The 23634-nt window shown below is 41.6% G+C and overlaps 1 protein-coding gene across 2 annotated transcripts in view; it reads left to right on the forward strand.

The window, feature by feature from the left end:
* The window catches only part of rnf150a (ring finger protein 150a), a 176113-nt gene that overhangs the window by 119286 nt on the left and 33193 nt on the right, over nucleotides 1-23634 (forward strand). For both annotated transcript variants that reach the window (XR_007935101.1, XM_028802742.2), the window contains exons 5-6: nucleotides 13047-13143; nucleotides 17125-17335. Coding sequence is in view for 1 of the 2 variants with exons in the window: in XM_028802742.2 (XP_028658575.1) it covers nucleotides 13047-13143; nucleotides 17125-17335 (308 nt within the window). In the remaining variant the exon portion in view is untranslated. The remainder of the gene's footprint in view (nucleotides 1-13046; nucleotides 13144-17124; nucleotides 17336-23634) is intronic.

A 23634-nucleotide genomic window follows, 5' to 3' on the forward strand; every position in this document is an offset into this window, starting at 1 on the left:
AATCGCAGTTCAGTTCACTTATTATATATGTATGGGAGACTGCATCAGAGAGGAAAGGATATAAAAGAAGATAACTGCGGGCAATTAATCCAAACTGAAAATAATGTTATTTAGTCATATTTCAATGTTCTCACAGTTTTATCGTGATGTGTGCACTCTTCTAAGGTTCTACAAGGGATGTTCAAAAGGTTTCTGTACTTTTATATTTTTGTTGGAAACGGTGAAGGTGGGAGGAGGAGGAGTAATTGGTCGTGTCTGAGAGTGTCATGTGACTGGGAAAATTGCATTGCAAAGGAAGGTGACTATGTAGAAAAGTGATAGAATTTGTTTTTGAAATCCTTAATAAATAGAGTTAAAATTTATATATAGACAACATATTTACATCTTTTGAACAATTACGTTCAAAATTCAACCTCCCAGCTACACATTTCTTTTACTATCTTCAAATTAGAAACTTTGTTAAACAGAAATTGCCCGATTTCCCCCACCTCACACCCTCCACATTGCTGGAAAAAATACTGCTCAATTTCGAGGAAATAAACACTATTTCCGCAATATATAAAATCTTATTAGAGTCCCTACCTTTCAAAGATCCAAGAGGACATTGGGAAGAAGATCTCTTAATCAATATATCAGAAAAGGAGTGGAAGGTAGCAAAGCAGAGAATTCACTCGAGTTCTATATGCGCAAAGCATAGAATTATTCAACTAAAAATTATATATCGAGCCCATCTGTCTCGCTTAAAACTGTCCAAAGTGTTTCCAGGGCAGGATCCAACCTGCGAACGCTGCAACCAAGCTCCTGCCTCACTGGGTCACATGTTCTGGGCCTGCACCCAACTAACATCATTTTGGACAAAAATTTTTAAGTGCCTCTCAGACAGCCTTAGTATCACAATCCCTCCTAACCCATTAACAGCTGTGTTCGGTGTTCTTCCAGATGGACTTGAATTGGAGAAGGACAAGCAAACGGTGATTGCATTCACTACACTTTTGGCACGCAGACTTATTTTGTTAAATTGGAAGAATCCTAATTCTCCTCTGATAAGTCAGTGGGAAACCGATGTTTTATATTATTTAAAATTGGAAAAAATCAAATTCTCAGTTAGAGGATCTGTACAAACTTTTTTCAAAACCTGGCAGGATTTAATCAATATTATTTTAGAATAAGAGAAATAACTATTATTGCATTTAACTTTCTTCTCCATCTCTTATTTACATATATATTTACTTCTCCCTTTCTTTTGTTTAATGTTGCCTTATTAAAAAGCCTTAAGCAATTTTCCTTTAGCTAAGCTGTCCTTCTCAGGGGTGGGGTTTGATTTGTCTTCAGTTTTGTTGGGCTATAAATTGATCTGTTTGTATGGAATGATTACAATGAAAATTAATAAAATAAAAATATAAAAAAAAAAAAAAAATAGAGTTAAAATTTTTGAATGTCCCTTGTATTTGTATGATTGTTGTTTTTTTTTATCGTTGAAATTTTATTTATTGTCAAAATTCAATATTATTATTATGTGTAATAGCTTGTTTTGTTTCTTGCTTTTTATATTGTCTGTATTGTTTGGTGGTTAAAGTTGTTGCATTGTTATGATACTAGTCTAGATTTTAGACTAGATTATACAGTCATATGAAAAAGTTTGGGACCCCCTCTCAGCCTGCATAATAATTGACTCTCCTTTCAACAATAAAGATAACAGTGGTCTGTCTTTCATTTCCTAGGAACATCCGAGTACTGCGGTGTTTTCTGAACAAAGATTTTTAGTGACGCAGTATTAAGTTGTATGAATTTAAATCAAATGTTTAAAACTGGCTGTGCAAAAATGAGGGCCCCCTTGTCATTGTGCTGATTTGAATGTATATCACTGCTCAATGCTGATTACTTGGTGTGATGAGCTCATGAAGCCTTGAACTTCATAGACAGGTGTGTCCAATCATGAGATATAAAGGGATTTAAGGTGGTCAATCACAAGTTGTGCTTCCTTCCCTTTGACTCTCCTCTGAAGAGTGACAGCATGGGATCCTCAAAGCAACTGTCCAAAGATCTGAAAACAAAGATTGTTGAGTCTCCTAGTTTAGGGGAAGGCTACAAAAAGCCATCTCAGAGGTTTAAACTCTCAATTTCAAGTGTAAGGAATGAAATCAGGAAATGGAAGGCCACAGGCACAGTTGCTGTTAAACCCAGCAGGTCTGGCAGGCCAAGAAAAATACAAGAGTGGCATATGAGCAGGATTGTGAGAATGGTGACAGACACCCCACAGATCACCTCCAAAGACCTACAAGAACATCTTGCTGCAGATGGTGTATCTGTACATCGTTCTACAATTCAGCGCAATTTGCACAAAGAACATCTGTATGGCAGGGTGATGTGAAAGAAGCCCTTTCTGCACTCATGCCACAAACAGAGTCGCTTGTGGTATGCCAATGCTCATTTAGACAAGCCAGATTCATTTTGGAACAAAGTGCTTTGGACTGATGAGACACAAATGGAGTTATTTGGTCAGAACAAAAAGCACTTTACATGGCAGAAAAAGAACACCTCATTCCAACAAAAACACCTGCTACCTACTGTCAAATTTGGCGGAGGTTCCATCATGCTGTGGGGTGGGCTGTGTGGCTAGTTCAGGGACTGGGGCCCTTGTTAAAGTCGAGGGTTGCATGAATTCAACCCATTATCAACACATTCTTCAGGATAATGTTCAAGTATCAGTCACAGAGTTGAAGTTACGCAGGGGTTGGATATTCAAACAAGACAATGACCCAAAACACAGTTGGAAATCTACAAAGGCATTCATGCAGAGAAGTACAATGTTCTGGAATGGCCGTCACAGTCCCCTGACTTGAATATCATTGATAATCTATGGGATGATTTGAAGCAGGCTGTCCAACAAATTGAACTGAACTGGAGAGATTTTGTATGAAGAATGGTCAACAATACCTCCATCCAGAATCAGACACTCATCACAGGCTATAGGAGGACAACATCTAGAGGACAAAAGGAGGCTCAACTAAGTATTGATGTCATATCTCTGTTGGGGTGCCCACATTTATGCACCTGTCTAATTTGGTTATGATGCATATTGCATATTTTCTGTTAATCCAATAAACTTCATGTCACTGCTGAAATCCTACTGTGTCCATAAGGCATGTCAGATATTAAAAGGAAGTTGCTACTTTGAAAGCTCAGCCAATGATAAAGAAAATTCCAAAGAATGAAGAGGGGTTCCCAAACTTTTTCATATGACTGTATGTTGCTGTTATTTCTGAAGTAAACGAGTCAGTGATTCAAAGATTCAAATCATTTTGGTGAACTGAATGAAATGAATCGAACCACTAAAGAGAATTGTTTTCCACATCCCTACTACTGAGCACTGTTGTCGCAGAAGGTGCAGTACAATTTGCTAATGAAACACCACAGCAGGAGGAGGAGGTCCTGAAAAAAGAGCGGAAGGTGCTGGAAGGCCCTGGGAACGGAGTGAAGGAGAACACTGTGCTGTTGTGGAACGTGTGGGGACGAGAAGTAGCAGCACAGTGTGCGGGAACAGTGCAGAGTGAACAGTCCACTGCAGTAGAGGGGAACACAAGAGTCAGACAGCAACGCGCTTCGCGGCCTAACACTAAAGGGGAAGACGAGCAGTGTAACGGTCAAACGTCTCCATGCTGCTCAAGTGCTGTGTCTGCAAAGCGGCGATCACAGAGCTGCTTCTCCAGGTAGTCCCGTCTTCCTCCTCCTCCTCAACAAGTCTCGATCAACTGAGGAGAATGTCTGTCTCAGGTCAGGACACAGGGGCACTACACTGTTATTTCCACCAGATGAAAAACACTTGTGTAGAGTATAATTATCAAGTCGTTGATGATGATGCACAATGGAGGAGAGCATTTGTGGAGTTTTAACACAAGTTTTAGTGTATGCTCATTTAGGAGATGCTTATACTTTCAATTAAATCAGCAGTGCATTCAAAGTCAACAGTCGTTCCGATCGTTTTTTACTTTGACACGTCTGTGTCTCATATGCTATGCCAATTTGATAATGAATACATTGGCCGTGTTTTCTTCTTTTAAACTCATCTTTTAGGAAGGCATCCAAATTCAGGTTGTACGTGCTCAAGTCATATTTTGTTAAATGTTCCAGTTTAAGGTCACTTTTTAAGTTTAAAATATGCCATTGAATTTTTTAAATTCATTTGCGTTCACTCTACATTCATTTTGTGATTCATTGTGTATTTACTTTAGGTTTAAAGTAATTACATGTTTTAATATTAGACCCAATTAATTGTGATTAATCACATACGTTTGTGCTATTAATTACTTCATTTTTTAAATCAATTCCCAGCCCTAATAATAATACTTAGACTTATCTTTGGGAGATCTGAGCAAACCATTTGGGGGCACGAGGTGCATATTTGAATGTCACACAGATGGTGCCTACTGAACTGAGACTCAAACTTGGGACCTCAGGGTCATGATGAGGCTTTGTTAATCCCCATCCCTCCCGCCATTATGCCTATTGTGATTCCTCCTAAACGCAGCTTCAGGCTTCAAATGAGTCCATCCATCCATCCATTATCCAACCCGCTATATCCTAACTGCAGGGTCACAGGGGTCTGTTGGAGCCAATCCCAGCCAACACAGGGCGCAAGGCAGGAAACAAATCCCTGGGCAGGACGCCAGCCCACCACAGAGCACACACATGGGATAATTTAGGATCTCCAGTGCACCTAACCTGCCTGTCTTTGGACTGTGGGAAGAAACACACGCAGACACATGCAGGGGAGAACATGCAAACTCCACGCAGGGAGGACCCGGGAAGCGAACCCGGGCATCCTAACTGCAAGGCAGCAGCACTACCCACTGCGCCACCGTGCCACCCTCAAATGAGTCAGAAAATCAAAATCAGTCTTTCACTAAACACAAAGCAGGCTTGGGACAAAAGGCACAAAACCGTTTCGGGAGAGGAAGAAGGAAAACCGTCAAACCTCAGGCCGTAAATAACAGAGCAAAGTTTCTTAATATGAGTATGTAAAGAGTTTATTTAACAAAAATATGAACAAGTCATGGAACACGCTGACCTCTGGTCCTAAAATAAAAGGCTAGTGAAAATGTATGGACTGTGTCCTGGAGGACTAACAATAGAACCTGCCATTGGTGCGCTGAACGTTTTCATTTTGGCAACACATCCTTCTATTTTCACCATGAAAAATTACCAGCCCACAGTAAGCACATTGCCGATCAAACTTTTCAAAGTGGTGCTCATTAAACATAAGTTATATATAATATAAGGTAATCTCCTCATTCATCAGCATCGCTGCAACATCGGTGTGACATGTCGGGGCATTGTATCGTCGTAAATCCTGCCCAGGGTTTTCCTTGAAAACCATTCATACAGATGCTGTTGGATTGGACTGAGTGATTTCATGCATGTGTTTGTATGATTTAGTGAAGTGGTTGATGGTTTGGAGACATGGAATCTAGCTGGAGAAGTACAGTTTCGCTGCATGCAGAGTTTGCTTGTACTTCAGTAGCTAGCGCTGTGTCAAAAACATACAACTGTCCATATTAGTGATGGGTCGTTCTTGAACAATTCATTCATTTTGAACGAATCTTTAATGTGACTCGAGAAGAACGAGTCGTCTCGTGGGAGTGATTCGTTCAGTCGCGCATGCTCATTTGCGCAACTTCATAAGCTTAACCAACTCAGTCTGAGCCGGAAACAGAATTGATTAGTTCATCTCTCAAGTCTTCGGGTTTGAGTCGTTCGTTCATCACGTGACAGCCCCATAAGCTTAACCTATGCAGTCTGAGACGGAAAGAGAATTGATTAGTTCATTCCTCGAGTCTTTCGAGTCGTTCATTCTTTTGTCACATGACCACTTACCGGCTCAGTACCTCAGTCAAATACTAACGTAAAATTCCATTTATTGTATGTTGGATCATATTTAGAAATTATCATGAAATTATCAAAAATATCTAAAACGCATTTTCTTATAAATAAAAAAGGTCTGTCAATTTCTGTCACTATGATTTTGTTACTGTTTCTTGAGGATCTGTGGTGTGTTATTTTACAAATAAATAATCCTGTTACAAATAAATTATTGATTAATTTGTCCTTTTATTGTCTTTGTCTATCAGTAAAGTAAACAAACACTAGGCTATATAATAAAATAATCCAAGCCTACCATTACAAAGTACTTATAGTTAATAATCGTACACTACTAGGGGGCTCTGCCCCCTGCTCGCTTCGCTCGCCAACCCCTGGTGTTGGGAATGACAAAGAGCGTGATGTATGAATGAGATATAGAATAGTGTGAAGGTGTAGATGATGCAAATAGAAAGCAAACAATAAAGTGTGTGGCACAGTGTAAAGGTTTATTGGAAAATTTCTTTGTACACGCCGTTTAAGTGTAAAAGGTAATTCCAGGTCAGAACTTGTAAGGTCAATGAAGATGGTCATTATCATGATCAGAGTCAACTTTGTCAGAGCTTAGAAAGAGTTGTGTCTCTCCAGGAAGTAATGGAATGACTTGGGTATTTATGTTTTCCACATTAATATTTTTTGGACATAATATAGTGCGTTGTGTTAAAAGGGTCATTTGGTCTAATGAGATTGCTGTTCCAAATGTCTCTGTAACTAAGTCGTCGCAGATAAAGGCTTGAGGAATTGTAATAATATGTGGCTGAAGTCCATCTGTATTGGTGAGTGTACCATCTCTCAGTTGTAATAAGCAATTGTTATGATCTGGTTCTGGACATCGTATCTTTTTTACTAACTGTATCTTTTGAAAGCAATGGCAATTGTCTGCGTATTTTAAGGTGCACTGAACAATAGCTGAGTGCATGGCATCTGGAAGAATAGCTAGTCACTGTTTAAAATCTCCTCCTAATAAAAGTACCTTTCCTCCAAATCGAATATTATTATTCATAAACGTTTGTAGAAGTTTATGAATGGTGTTGAGTAAGTGACTTCATGCCATTGTACATTCATCAATAAACAACATTTTTTGAAGACGGATGTCACGTGCAGTGCCACCGTTAATGTTCATAGTGGATACCGATTTGTAGGATCTAATGTAGTTGATAAAGATTTCACTTTCAGGTACATCGTCAGTTAGAATCTTCTGTAGATATTCAGTATATGAATGTAAAGAAGGCAGTCTAATTTGACCCTTTTGACAATAACGTGTAAATGTATTACTTGTATTGCCAGTTGTTTCTTCAGGGAAGTGAACTGAATGACAATGATTGCAAATGACATTCATTAATCGGAATGAATTTTTCCGGGGTATGTTTTGCTTGTGCCGTTTGAGAGGCGCGTTGTTGCATATGTAGTATTTGGGACGTGTTGTTTTGGAGCTGTAATCGATTTGCCTGTGCTGTGTGAGACGCCCGTTGTAGCCTTCCTTGCCGTTAACGTATGTCTGAGACGGGAGGTGTTTCGTTTTGAATCCATGCCTGTTGCGATGCAGTACTTTGATTGATAGTTTGCGTCATGTGGATCCAGGATGTAGATTTGTGCATATTTGCGTTGTTGATTTGTTTCAGGGTGCACTGTTCCAATGCGATGCAGTATTTGTGCACATATGGGAAAGCAGTATGGGCCATTGCCTTTTGGTGGCCTGATATTTACTAAAAGCAAATGAACTATTGTAGGATCTAACGCAGTTCATAAAGTTTTTACTTTTAGGTATATCGTTAGTTAGAAGCTGTAGTTGAGCTTTGCGTTTTTGGAGTCGAGACATTTTTTCTTTTAGAAATATGGATAAGTAATAAGAAGTATTGCACTCACTGTTAATATGGAGAGTTTTCTGCGGTTGAACGGTTAATAGTGCCTTATGGTAATGAGATCCACCTATGCTGCATAGCCGTCTATTTTGTTGTTTCTTTCGTTTTCGTGTGTTTGTTCCTGTTATCCTTTCCTTTCCGTTTTGTACCCGTGACCGTGTATTCATGACTTGTTTCAATATGTTTCCTTTTCTGCAGTTGAACGGTTAATAGTGCTTTATTGTAAGGAGATCCACCAATGCTGACACCTATGCTGTCTAGTGTGAAGGTGCTGACGTTCACTTTAGAATATGTGGCTTTGGGTGTGACTTCTTATGGATGTGGGGGGGGGGGGGGGGGGGGTTGTTGAGGATTGTTGTTGCGCGAGCGTCTTCTTTCTTTTTGTGTTCCTGTGTATTGTTGAATCCCCCTCTTTGTGTGTGTCCCGTCCCTCGCTTGTAGGGTCTGTGGGGTGGTTTTGTGTTCTTTTTTTGTGTTCCATGGGCTTGTTGAATCCCCCTCTCGGTGTGTGTCCCGTCCGGTGCCTGTAGGGGGGGGGGGTGCCTTGCTGTTGTGTGCGAGCCTCTTTTTTTTTTTTTTTTTTTTTTTCGGGTCTAGTTTCGTGTGCAATGTGTTTCGTGCTTTTCCTGCGTTTGACTTTGCGCCTCATTTCTCCTTTTTGTATGTGCTCACTCCTTTTTTCTGTGGTCTTGTCCGCCACTCGCGGCCCCTCATCCGCCTTTGTCGCCCTCTTTTCTCCGCCTTTCTCCGACTCTCGCGGACTCTTTTTGCGCCTGCGCCTCTCGCGGGCCCCTCATCCGCCTCTCTCGCCCTCTTTTGTCCGCCTTTCTCGGCTCCTCAGCCGACTCTCGCGGACTCTTTTTGCGCCTGCGCAGTACGTCTTTTTGCAGCTACGGCCCATGGCCGGATGTGCCTGCGTCCATCATCCGGTTTAGCATTCTCGGTTAGTAATATGGATTCTATAGCAGTGTTAATTTTTACTCCAATTTTGAGTTTCCTGATATAATAATTGTTTTTCCTATGCAGACTTAACATATTGATCTAATATTTGTATAAAAAGATTGGTCAAAAAGGACATAATGACAAAGTAAAAGCAAATAACATTTTGAATTTGAATGAATAAGGTTAGTTTAAAATATTAAGGTTATGATAACTTAAACTTCAAGTTGTAACCCAAAATGAAGTAAAAACTGGAGAGTTAAAATCATTTACAATCCAACATACAACAAATGGAATTTTACGTTAGTATTTGACTGAGGTACTGAGCCGGTAAGTGGTCACGTGACAAAAGAACGAACGACACGAAAAACTCGAGGAATGAACTAATCAATTCTCTTTCCGGCTCAGACTGCATAGGTTAAGCTTATGGGGCTGTCACGTGATGAACGAACGACTCAAACCCGAAAGTTTGTCAGACAAGAGGCGAGGTGAGCGAATCATAGACTAAAGACCCAGATAAACAATGAATTAATATTTTCTGTTTCTTATAGCATTAAAGTTTTGCCTTGTTTGTAGTGTGATCAACATTTGTGTAAGCAGTAGATGTGTTAGGGAGGTAACAGGTAACATTTTAATTATATTTTGCTAAAATGAACGAAATGACTCGAAAAAGGATTCGTTCATTTTGCTGAATGAGACTCAAAAGTCGGTAAAATGATCCGAACTTCCCATCACTAGTCCATATCCTGGAGAGGTAGAAGTGTTAGCGTATAGTGTAGAGATTTGGTGATAAATTTGCCCGTGTATTTTAAAACAGTATGGTCCATGGCCAGGAGGTTGAGTTATCTGTGCACCCATGGAAGCAAACGCTAGAGAAGAGTTGTATTCTCAAATGTGTTTATGATCATTTTTAGCTTCTGATGTTTGCTGTGTAAGAAGCTGTTGTAAAGACATAGGTGGCTCCTGCAAAGGTGGTAAAGCTACTTTATCGTCGTGGCAGCACCTCGAGTACTTGTTGGATGGATTACGCTCAGCAGGCCAGTATAGTGCATGACATGGAAGAGGACGAATAGGAATCGAGAAATGCCGTGTCGGCTGCGTGTGGGTGAGACCGGTTTTGAAGTGGAAGCAGGATGAACCAGAAGAGAAATATATATAAGAGATATTTGTGTTCTACCTTATTTCTTCTTATCCTTTCTTATATTATATTTTATTTATATTTTGACACCGCAGGGATGGCACCTAATTTCGTTGTACAATAAAGATATTCTGATTCTGATTCTGAGGTTGATAAACGGGTGGACATTTTCTTGCCTCCTAAAATCCTCCAAGTCCTTATATGGGAGAGCAGCTGACCAGCATGCAAAGCAGATGAGTTTCTCGCATTCACCACCCGCTTGCTCTCCTTCTTCTTAAGCTCAGATGGATTACATGCTGGCTGCAAAGTCTCAGCTCACACTTGTAACCTCAGTTCACCCCCCACCCCCCATTCTGTTTGACTGCATTTTTGTTTCTCCAGACATTGTACAAAAATTAAAGAGCAAAAGTGTGTATTTATATCCCTATAGGAGAGGAAATTGTTCCCATATGTCTGTGGATGGTTTTTAAACAGCTTGGAAAATATGCAAAGCATTTTACAAGATGACCTGAGCACAGAATAAAAAAAGACAGCAACAAAGTTAACGATGTGTTATATTTCATCCAGGGTTCCCCCACGGTTGGAGTTCAATTCCTTGCTTTATGTCCATTTTGTTCATTTTTATGTCATTTATTACTTTTGTTAATTATCTGCGATGTGTGCGCGACTTGCAATACCAACAAAAAGTCAGGGGGCGCAGTGTGATAAAAGTCGGAATGTGACGTCAGAGTCTCTTTTTCACTATTGACATGTGACAGAAAGCCGCTTTGAGGATCCTCCTGGATCGAGGTGCCTGCTTCGATGTTTGATGAATGGTTCGAAGTGGTGAAGCAAAATACCGACATACAAATGCATTCGTGGTGCTTTGATATTCAAGCGTCGCATTTTCCCCAATTCCCTATTGAACCAGTCCATAGCAGTAATATTCTTTTGATCGTTTTATGATGTCGGCATTATTTGTTACATACTCTGCCTTTTGTGTGAGGTCACCAATGGGATGAGACCTGCTGGCGCTGCCCCTGAGTTGGCTGCCCGTGTGGGCTGAGGCATTAGCACTCCTCTTTGTGTTGTTCGGCACTCTTTCTTAGATTTCGTTTGTCATTTTTGGATTTTGCGTTTCTTGTTGGACTCTTTGGATTGTGGACTTCCTGCTCTCATTAAAGGTATTGTTCTGGGAATTTCGGAGTTGGCTTTGGTTCCTTTAGATTTCTTTCTTTTAAAGCAATATTCTGTACTTTGGCTATTGAAAAAAATGTTAAATAAACTTTATTATAAAGATTATGGTTTTGCTTTCTTCTTCGGCCAATGGTTTTACAGTTCCCCTCTCTCTTTTTCAGAATTATATAGACTTGGCCCTTCTTTACGTGTGCAGCTCTGTCTTAGAATATCACAGCCTGAGTGGTAAATCAGAGAAAATGTGTCTTTATCACAAAAATTATGGAGGACACTGTACATAAATATATTTTCTTTTAAGTAAAAGGCTGCAATATCTAACGAATGTATTTCTAGTACGGAAGCGTATTAGGGCCACAGTGAAAAAAAAATTACGGACACAGTGAAGAAAAAAAAAAAAACTAAATGTCGAGATTAAAGTCGACATGTTGACTTTATTCTCGACATTTCCATTTTATTCTCGCCATTTACGTCGAGATTAAAGTCGACATGTTGACTTTATTCTCGACATTTCCACTTTATTCTCGCCATTTACGTCGAGATTAAAGTCGACATGTTGACTTTATTCTCGACATTTCCACTTTATTCTCACCATTTACGTCGAGATTAAAGTCGACATGTTGACTTTATTCTCGACATTTCCACTTTATTCTCGCCATTTACGTCGAGATTAAAGTCGACATGTTGACTTTATTCTCGACATTTCCACTTTATTCTCGCCATTTACGTCGAGATTAAAGTCGACATGTTGACTTTATTCTCGACATTTCCACTTTATTCTCGCCATTTACGTCGAGATTAAAGTCGACATGTTGACTTTATTCTCGACATTTCCACTTTATTCTCGACATTTACGTCGACATGTTGACTTTATTCTTGACATTTCCACTTTATTCTCGCCATTTACGTTGAGATTAAAGTCGACATGTTGACTTTATTCTCGACATTTCCACTTTATTCTCGCCATTTACGTCGAGATTAAAGTCGACATGTTGACTTTATTCTCGACATTTCCACTTTTTTCTCGCCATTTACGTCGAGATTAAAGTCGACATGTTGACTTTATTCTCGACATTTCCACTTTATTCTCGCCATTTACGTCGAGATTAAAGTCGACATGTTGACTTTATTCTCGACATTTCCACTTTATTCTCGCCATTTACGTCGAACAAAGTGGAAATGTCGAGAATAAAGTCAACATGTCGACTTTAATCTCGACATTTAGTTTTTTTTTTTCTTCACTCTGTCCGTATTTTTTTTCACCGTGGCCCTAATACGTTTCCATATTCTAGGGAGTGTAAGTCCCCAGCTGGATTCAGACACAGTTAAATCTCAAAACACAACCTTTTTTACTTTCTCATATACGAAATATAGGGAAAGTATTATAATCGTCCAAAGATTCGATGTTGAGATTTTGATGAATCTCGACATTTTAGTGTCCGAAGTGCTTTGTCTCACATCTTTCTTAGCACACAAAACACGCACACAAGGTACGCAAGGCACGAAAGGCCCGGTTTAAAACCCTCTACACCAAACACATGGCAAGGCTAATCACCAACTGAGAATAATGTTTAGTCAGAGAAGTTAGAAATAGCTAGAATATACCAATTCAGTTCAACTTATGGGGGTTATAGGAACCTCTCATAGATTATGCACTATCATTTAGTAAATCATTTATGATTCTTTTGTAACTAGGAAATGGCTCTTACAAATCCAATATCTAAAAGTCTTACATGAAGGGTATGAGCACAAAAGAGAGCAGAACACCACAGTTGCAAACAACGGATGTGCCTCACCTCCTAACTGGAGCGGCCTGTCCTGTAACTGCAGCCCTAATGACCACGGCACTCAAGACACTTAATTACAGGCAGCCCTGCACACAAACACAAAAGAGGTTGAAGGAGCAGGTTAAATTATTAACACAACACCAATTCAAAACAGGACAAAAGAATATTGTGATTTAAAGAATACTTGAAGGATGAACGTGCCTAATTGGCATATATCTTTTATTCTGGCAGGCATCTTTTCCACAAGAACTGTGTAGATCCTTGGCTCCAAGACCACCGCACATGCCCGATGTGCAAGATGAACATTCTGAAAGCATTAGGAATCCCGGTAAGTCTTACTTTATCTTTCCCTTACTGATTGCTTCCATTATTTTCCTTGTGATGCATATTGAGCCTTCTGACCTATAAATACCTGGGTCAGCTGATCATCTTTTTATACAATATAATGGGATAACATTTGCTAACTATCAGTCCTTAGGAACCCCCAGTATGTAGTGATGTCATCAGACCAGTAAACTTGAAGAGTGGCTGATGGCCAGAGATTTTAGTGTGAAGAAAACAGTGGGTGTTATTAAAGACAGTTTTTAAGTTTTGATGTAAAAGTGCAAAATACACTATTCTAAATGGGCAAGGGTACAAACGTTGTGCTAATTATGCTAATTGAGGCAGCCACGGTTTTGTTTTGTCTTTCTTGTTTGATTCTCTGTGCTACCTTGCGGTTAACAGAATCCCTCTTTCCTAATAAAGAAATATCAAAAAGGGTGAGCAGGCCTCAACATAACATAGAAACCAGACCAGGACTTCACTGGTCAGCCTCAAATACAGACCTCACCCCAGGCAGCTTGATCCCAAATTCAAAAAGGCCTACATGAGCCCAAAAGGAGCTCAGGTGTTCACAATTCAAAAAATGCTAAATACTCAAAACTACCCTTCATGGGAGAGGATGACAGAAAGACAAAAACAAAACAATATACCACAAATTTAAAGAATCTGAAAAGAGAAAAAAGGCGAAGAGGGAAAAATAAGTCAAAGAAAGGCAACCAACTCAAATCTGCAATCTGGAAATAACAGCCAAAACATCTAATAAACCAGAAGAATCCAAAAACAGTACTTACAAATGAATCCCAGTTGGCAACAAACAATGAACTTCTGAGGGACCCTGAATTCTCACTCTGAATATAAAGATGGAGGGGCATCCCTCGGCAGTGACATCATGGTGGTTGTGCTGCTTGGGGTTCCATCCACATAAAACAAGGAACATTAAGAAAAGCGTAAATACACAATCTATAAATCTGGTATAATATTTCCGTAAAACGATATTAATAAACATTGTATTATAACAGAAACATATGAAATATATTATTTCAAAAACAACAGCAATAAAAATAAAAAGGAAAATAAATATAAGCCAGGGACCACACCTTAGCTGAAATATAAGAAGCTTGTTTTTTGTGAAGGCAATTATTTTTATGAATATATATACAGTATATATAAAATGTTATGAATTCTGTCTCCCACATGGAAGAAGGGGTATGAGGTCTCCAAAATGCTTGGAAAAAGCCTCTCCCCAATGGGATTAATCCCAACTCTAGTGGCCTGACACAGACATTGAAAGCACAAAATGGATTTTAGCCTCAAAAATTAACTTAAATGTCCCAAAAAAATCCCACACAAGAGAAGGGATGACCATAAACCCACAGCGTTTATAAAAAACAAGGCCAAACAAGGAATCTTTTCACATGGAAGATTTATTTGACCAAATTAGAAAAGCTCCAGAAGGGATTGTCAAAAAGATGCAATGTGTTTACAATTAAAAGGCACCATATTGGTCTATAGGGTTATCAATGTCACCTGTACAGAGTACAGTGAGTAAAATGTAGCATACTTTCTTTATTTATGAGTAAAGAAACCATTCAATTTTGTGTACTATTTGTTTTCATGTGAATTATCTCCATCCATCCATCCATCCATCTGTTTTGTGAACCCACTTATCCAGTTTTTTTGAGTATCATGAGAAATCAGACCCACTCTGGCAGCTTGAAGCACCAGGAAGAACCTGAGCTCTCCATAACTGTTTAGTGAAGAAAGCATCTTCAGCAAATGGATAGGTGGATGGATGTTGGATGACTTAAGTGCTTAAGAATGGTTGAGTTTAAAATAGCCACTAGCACGGGGCACATGGTCCCATCTGATCAGGTTTTTAAACCAGCAAGGCTCACCAAAAGCCCTGCTTCTCATATGACAATAACACAAATACATTCAGTGCTATTTTTGTGTTTAACATGAGCACCACCTATGTTCTGAGACATGGCTGACCGAGAGAACACGCATCCCCCTAGATGTCCTGTAGCTGTCGTGTCTTTAAAGGCCTTATGCCTCATGGTGTTTTTCTTCCTACTTACAATTTAGCATTTCCTGCTTACTGTGTATTGTGGTTTAAAAATGTGTTCTTTTAATTGGTGAGACAAGTGGATAAATAAATATCACGTATTGCCATTATACTTGCATACAATGAAATTTTACATGACATCACTCATAAAAGTTGCAGTATATCCAAGAAAAATAGCTTACAGTCAGCATATAAAATGGCCATAAAATAAAAATTGGCAATAAATAATAAATAAAGAAATTCATTAGTCCACTAGTAGAATCCGCATATACATTTAGGAAATATTTAACTTTTAATTTAACTATTTTTGCACACTTCATTGTGTTGTATTTAATATATTTCTGTGTTGAATGTATTATATTTAATTTTAAATAAATTCATTTGACATTTTTGCCCATCAGCCTACACTCTATAACCCACATGTTTTCAGAACGGTCTTCCAGTGTATTAGATATTAAAAACTGACATCTCTCATTCTGTAACTATTTGAACACTTCATTCAGTACTTTGTAGAAGCCCCTTTGGAAGCAATTGTAACTCTGAGTCTTCTGGGGTGAGTCTCCACCATCTTTGCACAAATGGATTTGGGCAGGGGTGGCACGGTGGTGCAGTGGTAGCGCTTCTGCCTCGCAGTAAGGAGACCTGGGGTTCATTTCCCGGGTCCTCCCTGTGTGGAGTTTGCATGTTCTCCCCGTGTCTGCGTGGGTTTCCTCTCACAGTCCAAAGACATGCAGGTTAGGTGGATTGGCGATTCTAAACTGGCCCTAGTGTGTGCTTGGCGTGTGGGTGTGTGTGCCCTGCAGTGGGTTGGCATTGCATTGCGCCCTGTGCTGGCTGGGATTGATTCCAGCAGATGCCCGTGACCCTGTGTTCGGATTCAGCGGGTTGGAAAATGGATGGATGGATGGATACCATTTGTCCTGGCAGATCTCCCCAGGTCTGTTAGATTGGATGATAAACATTTGTGAACGGCCATCTTCAGGTCTCTCCACACATCTTCTAGGTTTCAGTCTGGGCTTTAGCAGGACCACTCAAGGGCACTCAAGAACATGCAGTGTTGTCTTGGCTGTGTGCTTCAATTCACTGAACCGTCGCCCCAATCTGAGGTGGGGTGTACTCTGCATTGGGTTTTCTTCCAGGACCTCTCTGTGTTTGGCTGTATTTGTCCTTCTGTCAGTTCTGACCAGTCTGCCACTGAGGATCACCACATAGTGTGATGCTGGCACCACCACCACCATGCTTCACTGTAAGAATGGTATTAGGCAGGTGATGAATAGTAACTGGTCTTGGCCTGACACGGTGCTTGGATTTCTGCCCAAAGAGTCCAATTTTTGAAGAGAGATGAACCGTGAAACCTGTGGCCCAACATTACAAAAGTGTTCATTGGAATGTCTACATTTCTTTAAAAAGAATTCAAAACCAAAACGATAGAAAAGGCAAAAAAGAACTTAAAACTAAGGTTAACCTACAGCAACATCATTTATTTCTATAACATGTTTTCATACAAATGAAGTGCTTTCAAGATGAAGAAGGAAAAAAAGATAAGAATATAAAAATTTGGCAGTGCTAATTAACAAAGAATAAAGTAGGGTCCTATGGCCAGGGAGGAGAGAACCTAACCCTAACATCAAGTAAAACCAGTCCGTAATCCAGGCCTCAAAAATCAAGGAGAGAAAAGACTGACAGGAAAATCCAAAGAAGAGCCAGAATCGAATGTTGTGACTATAACTACTTTTATAGGTTTATAAAAGAGCTGGGTGCGGTTCTCCACAAGTATTCTCTAAAATAAAAATGATGGTCCTCCTGCGCCATGTGTCCCTCATGTACTGTGGATCCAGGAAGGTACCACTAGGTAATGGTACTTTGTTGGTTTGTGACATTTTATTGTTCTCTCACACTTCACGTTTTGATCTTTTTCAGCCAAATGCTGACTGCACAGATGACATCCCCCAAGACTATGAAGGTTCCATAGGGGGGCCCTCCACCAATCAGATAACAGGCTCGAGCGACTTAACGGTCAATGAGAGTTCTGTGATCCTCGATCCTGCAATCAGGACAATTGGGCTTCCTCAGGTCTTCCAGGACGGTGACACGAGCCCTCAGTTGGGTGAAGTCAATAACATCACAAATAGTAAGTACGACCAGACTTTACACAAGAGCAATTGTTTAAAAAGAGAATTTGGTTAGACCATCTTTATAAATGATGTTGGTTTAAATAATTAGAGAAATGGTCTACAGTATATACAGTATATATATGAGGGACGTTCAAAATGTTTCCGCACTTTTGATGAAAATGGTGAAGGCGGGAGGAGTAGTGATTGGTTGTGTCTGAGAGTGTCAAGTGACTAGTTCTGTCTGGCAAGCCGGCTGCCCTTGCAGTTTAGTATCAAAGTTGTCACCCTGTGGTGAAGATGGCTGCAAAACTTATAAAGAGGAACATCGATACTGATGCTCTGTGTAAGAGAGGACAGAGTCGACTATACTTCCTTAGAAGGCTGGGATCCTTCAACATCTGCAATAAGATGCTGCAGATGTTCTATCAGACGGTTGTGGCGAGCGCCCCCTTCTACACAGTGGTGTGCTGGGGAGGCAGCATAAAGAAGAGGGACGCCTCACGCCTGGACAAACTGGTGAGGAAGACAGGCTCTATTGTAGGCATGGAGCTGGACAGTTTGACATCTGTGGCAGAGCGATGGGCGCTAAGCAGACTCCTGTCAATCATGGAGAATCCACTGCATCCACTGAACAGGATCATCTCCAGACAGAGGAGGAGCTTCAGCGACAGACTGCTGTCACCGTCCTGCTCCACTGACAGACTGAGGAGATTGCTCCTCCGTCAAACTATGCGACTCTTCAATTCCACCCGGGGGGTAAACGTTAACATTTAACATTATACAAAGTTATTGTCTGTTATACCTGCATTGTTATCACTCTTTAAATTAATATCGTTAGTACCAGTATGCTGCTGCTGGAGTATGGGAATTTCCCCTTGGGATTAATAAAGTATCTATCTATCTATCTATCTATCTATCTATCTATCTATCTATCTATCTATCTATCTATCTATCTATCTATCTATCTATCTATCTATCTATCTATCTATTGATCGTTCCGTCATACGCTTTTTGTGGGCAGAATGTGTGCCGGGAGCACAAATTCATCCCCACATGTGTGCTCAGTATTGGGATAAACTTCTCTCTCGTAGAGTCGTCTATGAGTGGATTGAAATGTTCGAAGACGGCCGTACTAGTGTGACGGGTCCACAACCCAGTCTTTCCCTTCTGAGCATCTTTAGACCCAGTCCATATCAGACTAGGTGGGTCTGCTCTGGAGAATCACCACTGATAGTTATAAAGTTGTTGTCCCTTGCAGAATCGCCACCACCAGTCATAGCAGAGTGTTTAAACAACCCGCGGCAACCCTTCTCAAGGCATTTTGCAAACCATAACCACGACCCATTCCCATTTACTGCAACAGTGAGTTGCGACACTGCCCTTCCCAAAAGACAGCAACCTACGAAGCAAATTATGAACTATGACATACAGTTGTGCTTGAAAGTTTGTGAACCCTTTAGAATTTTCTGTATTTCTGCATAAATGTGACCTAAAACATCATCAGATTTTCACTCAAGTCCTAAAAGTAGATAAAGAGAAACCAGTTAAACAAATGAGACAAAAATATTATACTTGGTCATTTATTTATTAAGGAAAACGATCAAATATTACATATTTGTGAGTGGTAAAGTATGTGAACCTTTGCTTTCAGTATCTGGTGTGATCCCCCTTTGCAGCAATAACTTCAACTAAACGTTTCCGGGCGGCACGGTGGCGCAGTCGGTAGCGCTGCTGCCTCGCAGTTGGGAGACCTGGGGACCTAGGTTCGCTTCCCGGGTCCTCCCTGCGTGGAGTTTGCATGTTCTTCCCGTGTCTGCGTGAGTTTCCTCCGGGCGCTCCGGTTTCCTCCCACAGTCCAAAGACATGCAGGTTAGGTGGATTGGCGATTCTAAATTGGCCCGAGTGTGTGCTTGGTGTGTGGGTGTGTTTGTGTGTGTCCTGCGGTGGGTTGGCACCCTGCCCGGGATTGGTTCCTGCCTTGTGCCCTGTGTTGGCTGGGATTGGCTCCAGCAGACCCCCGTGACCCTGTGTTCAGATTCAGCGGCTTGGAAAATGGATGGATAAACGTTTCCGGTAACTGTTGATCACTCCTGCACACCGGCCCATTCCTCCGTACAGAACAGCTTCAACTCTGGGATGTTGGTGGGTTTCCTCACATTAACTGCTCACTTCAGGTCCTTCCACAACATTTCGATTGGATTAAGGTCAGGACTTTGACTTGGCCAAAACATTCACTTTATTCTTCTTTACCCATTCTTCGGTAGAATGACTTGTGTGCTTAGGGTCGTTGTCTTGCCGCATGACCCACCTTCTCTTGAGATTCTGTTCATGGACAGATGTCCTGACATTTTCCTTTGGAATTCTCTGATATAATTCAGAATTCATTGTTCCATCAATGAAGGCAAGCCGTCCTGGCCCAGATTGCAGTAGAACAGGCCCAAACCAGGATACTACCACCACCATGTTTCACACATGGGATAAGGTTCTTATGGTGGAATGCAGTGTTTTCCTTTCTTCAAACATAACGCTTTTCATTTAAACCAAAAAGTTCTATTTTGGTCTCATCTGTCCACAAAACATTCTTCCAATGGCCTTCTGGTTTGCCCACGTGATGTTCAGCAAACTGCAGACGAGCAGCAATGGTTTTTTTTGGAGAGCAGTGGCTTTCTCCTTGAAACCCTGCCATGCACACCATTGTTGTTCAGTGTTCTCCTGATGGTGGACTCATAAACATGAATATTAGCCAATGTGAGAGAGGTCTTCAGTTGCTTAGAAGTTACCCTGGGGTCCTTTGTGACCTCGCCGACTATTACACGCTGTGGCACCCGGCTGGGGTTCATGCCTGGCTGGGATGCCCAGGAGGACTGGAGGAGGGCTCATGCCTCCTCCAGAACACGAGGGGGCGTCCGCCCTGGTTGCTTTGGGGGCCACGAGTACAGAGCTTTGAAGCTCTACCCTGTAGGGGCCCCGATGCCTTGGGAGCCCTGGACCTCAGCACTTCCGCCACACCCGGAAGTGCTGGGGGGAAGAGGATTAGGGACACCCGGACAACTTCCGGATACGCTGCCAGAGCTTCCGCCACACAGTGGTGTGGCTATAGAAGCTCCTCCGGATACACCTGGAGTCCATCCGGGGTGGATAAAAGGGGCCGCCTCCCTCCAGTCGGGGGCAAGAGTCGGGAGGAAGAAGGACGAAGCTTGGTGGAGAGGAGTGGAGGCGGACTAGAGACAGTACGAGGCATTGTGTTGTGGCCAAGGACACATTATGGCTGCCATGCATTTAAATGCGTCTTCAGAGCATGTGGTCAGAAATGAATGCCACGCATGAGTGTGTTGCAGTACCAGCAAAAATTTGGATGCCATGTGTGTGTGTTCAAGTTTTGGTACGTGACGTCAGTATCGTTGCTTACTATCAAAATGTGATGGGAAGCCAGCAAGATCAATCTGTGTGCTTCAATGTGGTGAAGCAAATCATCAAACTCAAATGCTGACCTGCCAATGTATTCAATGGTGCTTTCTTCATCCATTTCTCACATAGGCAGTACAAGCATTGCATATTCCCCATCGTAATGATGCGATGCATTTAAAGGTCTCACATACCATCTTCTGTGCCGCTGTTGTTTTTTTGTTTCTTTTTTGTACCTTCACAACAGCATTAAAATGCAAAGAATTTTTATCTTTGTGACAGATAGGGGGCGCTATCGCTCCCTTGAACCTTCAGACTTTACGCCAGACACCAGATAAAAGTCCAAATACTGTATCATATTTATTTAGACTAGGTTAAGTTTAGGTTTAGGTTTAGGTTTATTTGTCATATATAGGTTAACGCAGGGTCAACATACAATGAAATGTGTATGACGAGAAAAACAAGTCGCTCAGCCTAGATCCAATAAAGTTAAAAAATAATTTTAAAAATTACAAGTTAAAAATAGACAAGCCATATAAAATAAAATGTGTATGTTTTAAAAGAAGTTATAGAGAAATATGAGTTGAATGAGCAGCAAGTACAACTGACAGTTATTGCACAGATAATGTTTTATAAGTACAGATGCATATTCCATAAAGTGCAGATGCATGTTCCAGTCAGTATTCTGAGTGTGTGCAGGTACAGTTTGTGTGTGAGTAATGCAATGTAGATGTGATGCAAGTGTATGTAAGTGTTCAGGTGTTGCTCTTGAGGAGTCGAATGGCCTGCTGGTAAAAGCTGTTCTTAAGTCTTGTAGTCTGAGCAGCCAGACTCCTGTATCGTCTACCAGACGGTAACAAGGAGAACAGCTGGCGTGATGGATGGCTGTGGTCCTTTATGATGCTGCTTGTCTTACGCAAGCACCGATGGAGGTAAATGTCTTCAATGGCAGGGAGACTCTTGCCCGTGATGTGCTCTGCTGCCTTCACCACTCTCTGTAGTGATTTCCGGCTGCTGGCAGAGCAGCTCCCATACCAGACGGTAATGCATCCTCGTCAGCAGACTCTCGACCACACTCCTGTAAAAGTTTGAGGTGATGTTGGCATTCATGCCAAACTTCCTCAGCCTCCTCAGGAAGTAGAGCCGCTGGCGAGCTTTCTTAACCACAGTGTCTATGTGAAGGGTCCACAAGAGATCCTTGGTGATGTTTACTCTGAGGAACTTGAAGCTGTTAGCCCTTTCAACTTCTACGCCGCTGATGTAGATGGCCTGGTGTTCTCCTCCTTGCTGTTTCCGATAGTCCATGATCATCTCCTTGGTTTTGCTGACGTTAAGAGACAAGTTGTTATCCAGGCACCCTATTACTAACGTCTCATCGTTGTCAGTGATAAGGCCTATGATGGTTGTGTCCTCTGCAAACTTGATGATGATGTTTGTGCCGTGTTTTGCAACACAGTCGTGGGTGAACAAGGAATACAAGAGGGGGCTAAGCACACAGCCCTGTGGCGCTCCTGTGTTTAAAATGAGTGATGAGGATGTGTGTTTGCCGACTCTCACCACCTGGGGCCTGTTTGTGAGGAAAGAGAAAATCCATCTGCAGATGGTCGTCCCCAACTCAAGGTCGTCAAGCTTCAAGACGAGTTTTGAGGGGATGATGGTGTTGAATGTCGAGCTGTAATCCATGAACAGCATTCTTACATACAGTATGTATTTCCTCTTTCCAGGTGGGTGAGGGCAGTGATTATTGTTAGCGCAATGGCATCCTCTGTAGATCTGTTTGCTCTGTAAGCATATTGGAGAGGATCCAGCGTGTCAGGGAGGGAGGAGCAGATGTAACCTTTGACCAGTTGCTCAAAGCACTTCATAATGACCGATGTCAGTGCAACCAGGCGATAGTCATTCAGACAGGAGACCACTGGTTTCTTTGGGACAGGAATGGTGGTGGATGCCTTGAAGGAAGTGGGGACCACTGACTGCCTCAGGGAGAGATTGAAGATGTTGGTGAACACACCTGCTAGCTGGTCAGCACACGCTCTGAGGGCACAGCCTGGGATGCCATCTGGTCCCAGACTATAATGTGCACAAAGCACCGTCCTCTCTACAATACTCATATATATCCAATAATCACTACAATAAACAATCCTCCACTCTCCCAGACGCATTGCCACCCTTCCACCCAGCTCAGCTCATCGTCTGGTATCTTTCCCAGTCTTTTATAGTCCCTGACCCGGAAGTGTTTCTAATCCCTCAGTCCACGTGACTTCCTATCACTTCTGGGTCAGATCAAAAGTCCTCTTCTTCATCCCAGAAGTACATCATTTCCCTTGTCGCTGTCACTAAGATGTACTTCCGGGTTATAGGGCACGTAAGAGTCTTTAGGCCTCCATGCAGCGTCCTCTAGTGGCCCCTGTGGTATCCAGCAGGTCTGTGGATGAAAACTCCATTGTCCATAATGCCCTGCTGGAACTCGGGGCACCTCTATGTTGCAGGCAGGGCTCCACCTGGCGGCCTGGGGGTATTGGCCAGGATAAAAGGCCAGCCATGTCCAACATCTTTTAACGTTTTTCTTCCCTCAACTCACAACACAACAAAACCGGGTGTAATTTTTTCACCGTGATGATTTCTCGCACTGCCTCCCGGTGGAATCCTCCAGATTTACTTAAAGTCCACACGCAAGTATAGTCAGTACGCAGATTGCGTAGAAGCGCCGTCCTCAAGTGCACGTGGCTTAACAATTGTCACGTGGGTGCGCATACGGGACAGCTGAAGAGCACTAGTGATTGTAATTGTACCGCCGCTCCAGGGGTTGGCACTGTGTCCCGATGCCTTTTCTTCCCCTCTCTGAAAACCAGATGATTGAAGGTTATAATACCTCTGACGTTGCTTTTTGTGTCCGTCTACTTCCTCCGGG

The sequence above is a fragment of the Erpetoichthys calabaricus genome, chromosome 5 (genome assembly GCF_900747795.2).
Source record: "Erpetoichthys calabaricus chromosome 5, fErpCal1.3, whole genome shotgun sequence".
Lineage (NCBI taxonomy): Eukaryota > Metazoa > Chordata > Cladistia > Polypteriformes > Polypteridae > Erpetoichthys > Erpetoichthys calabaricus.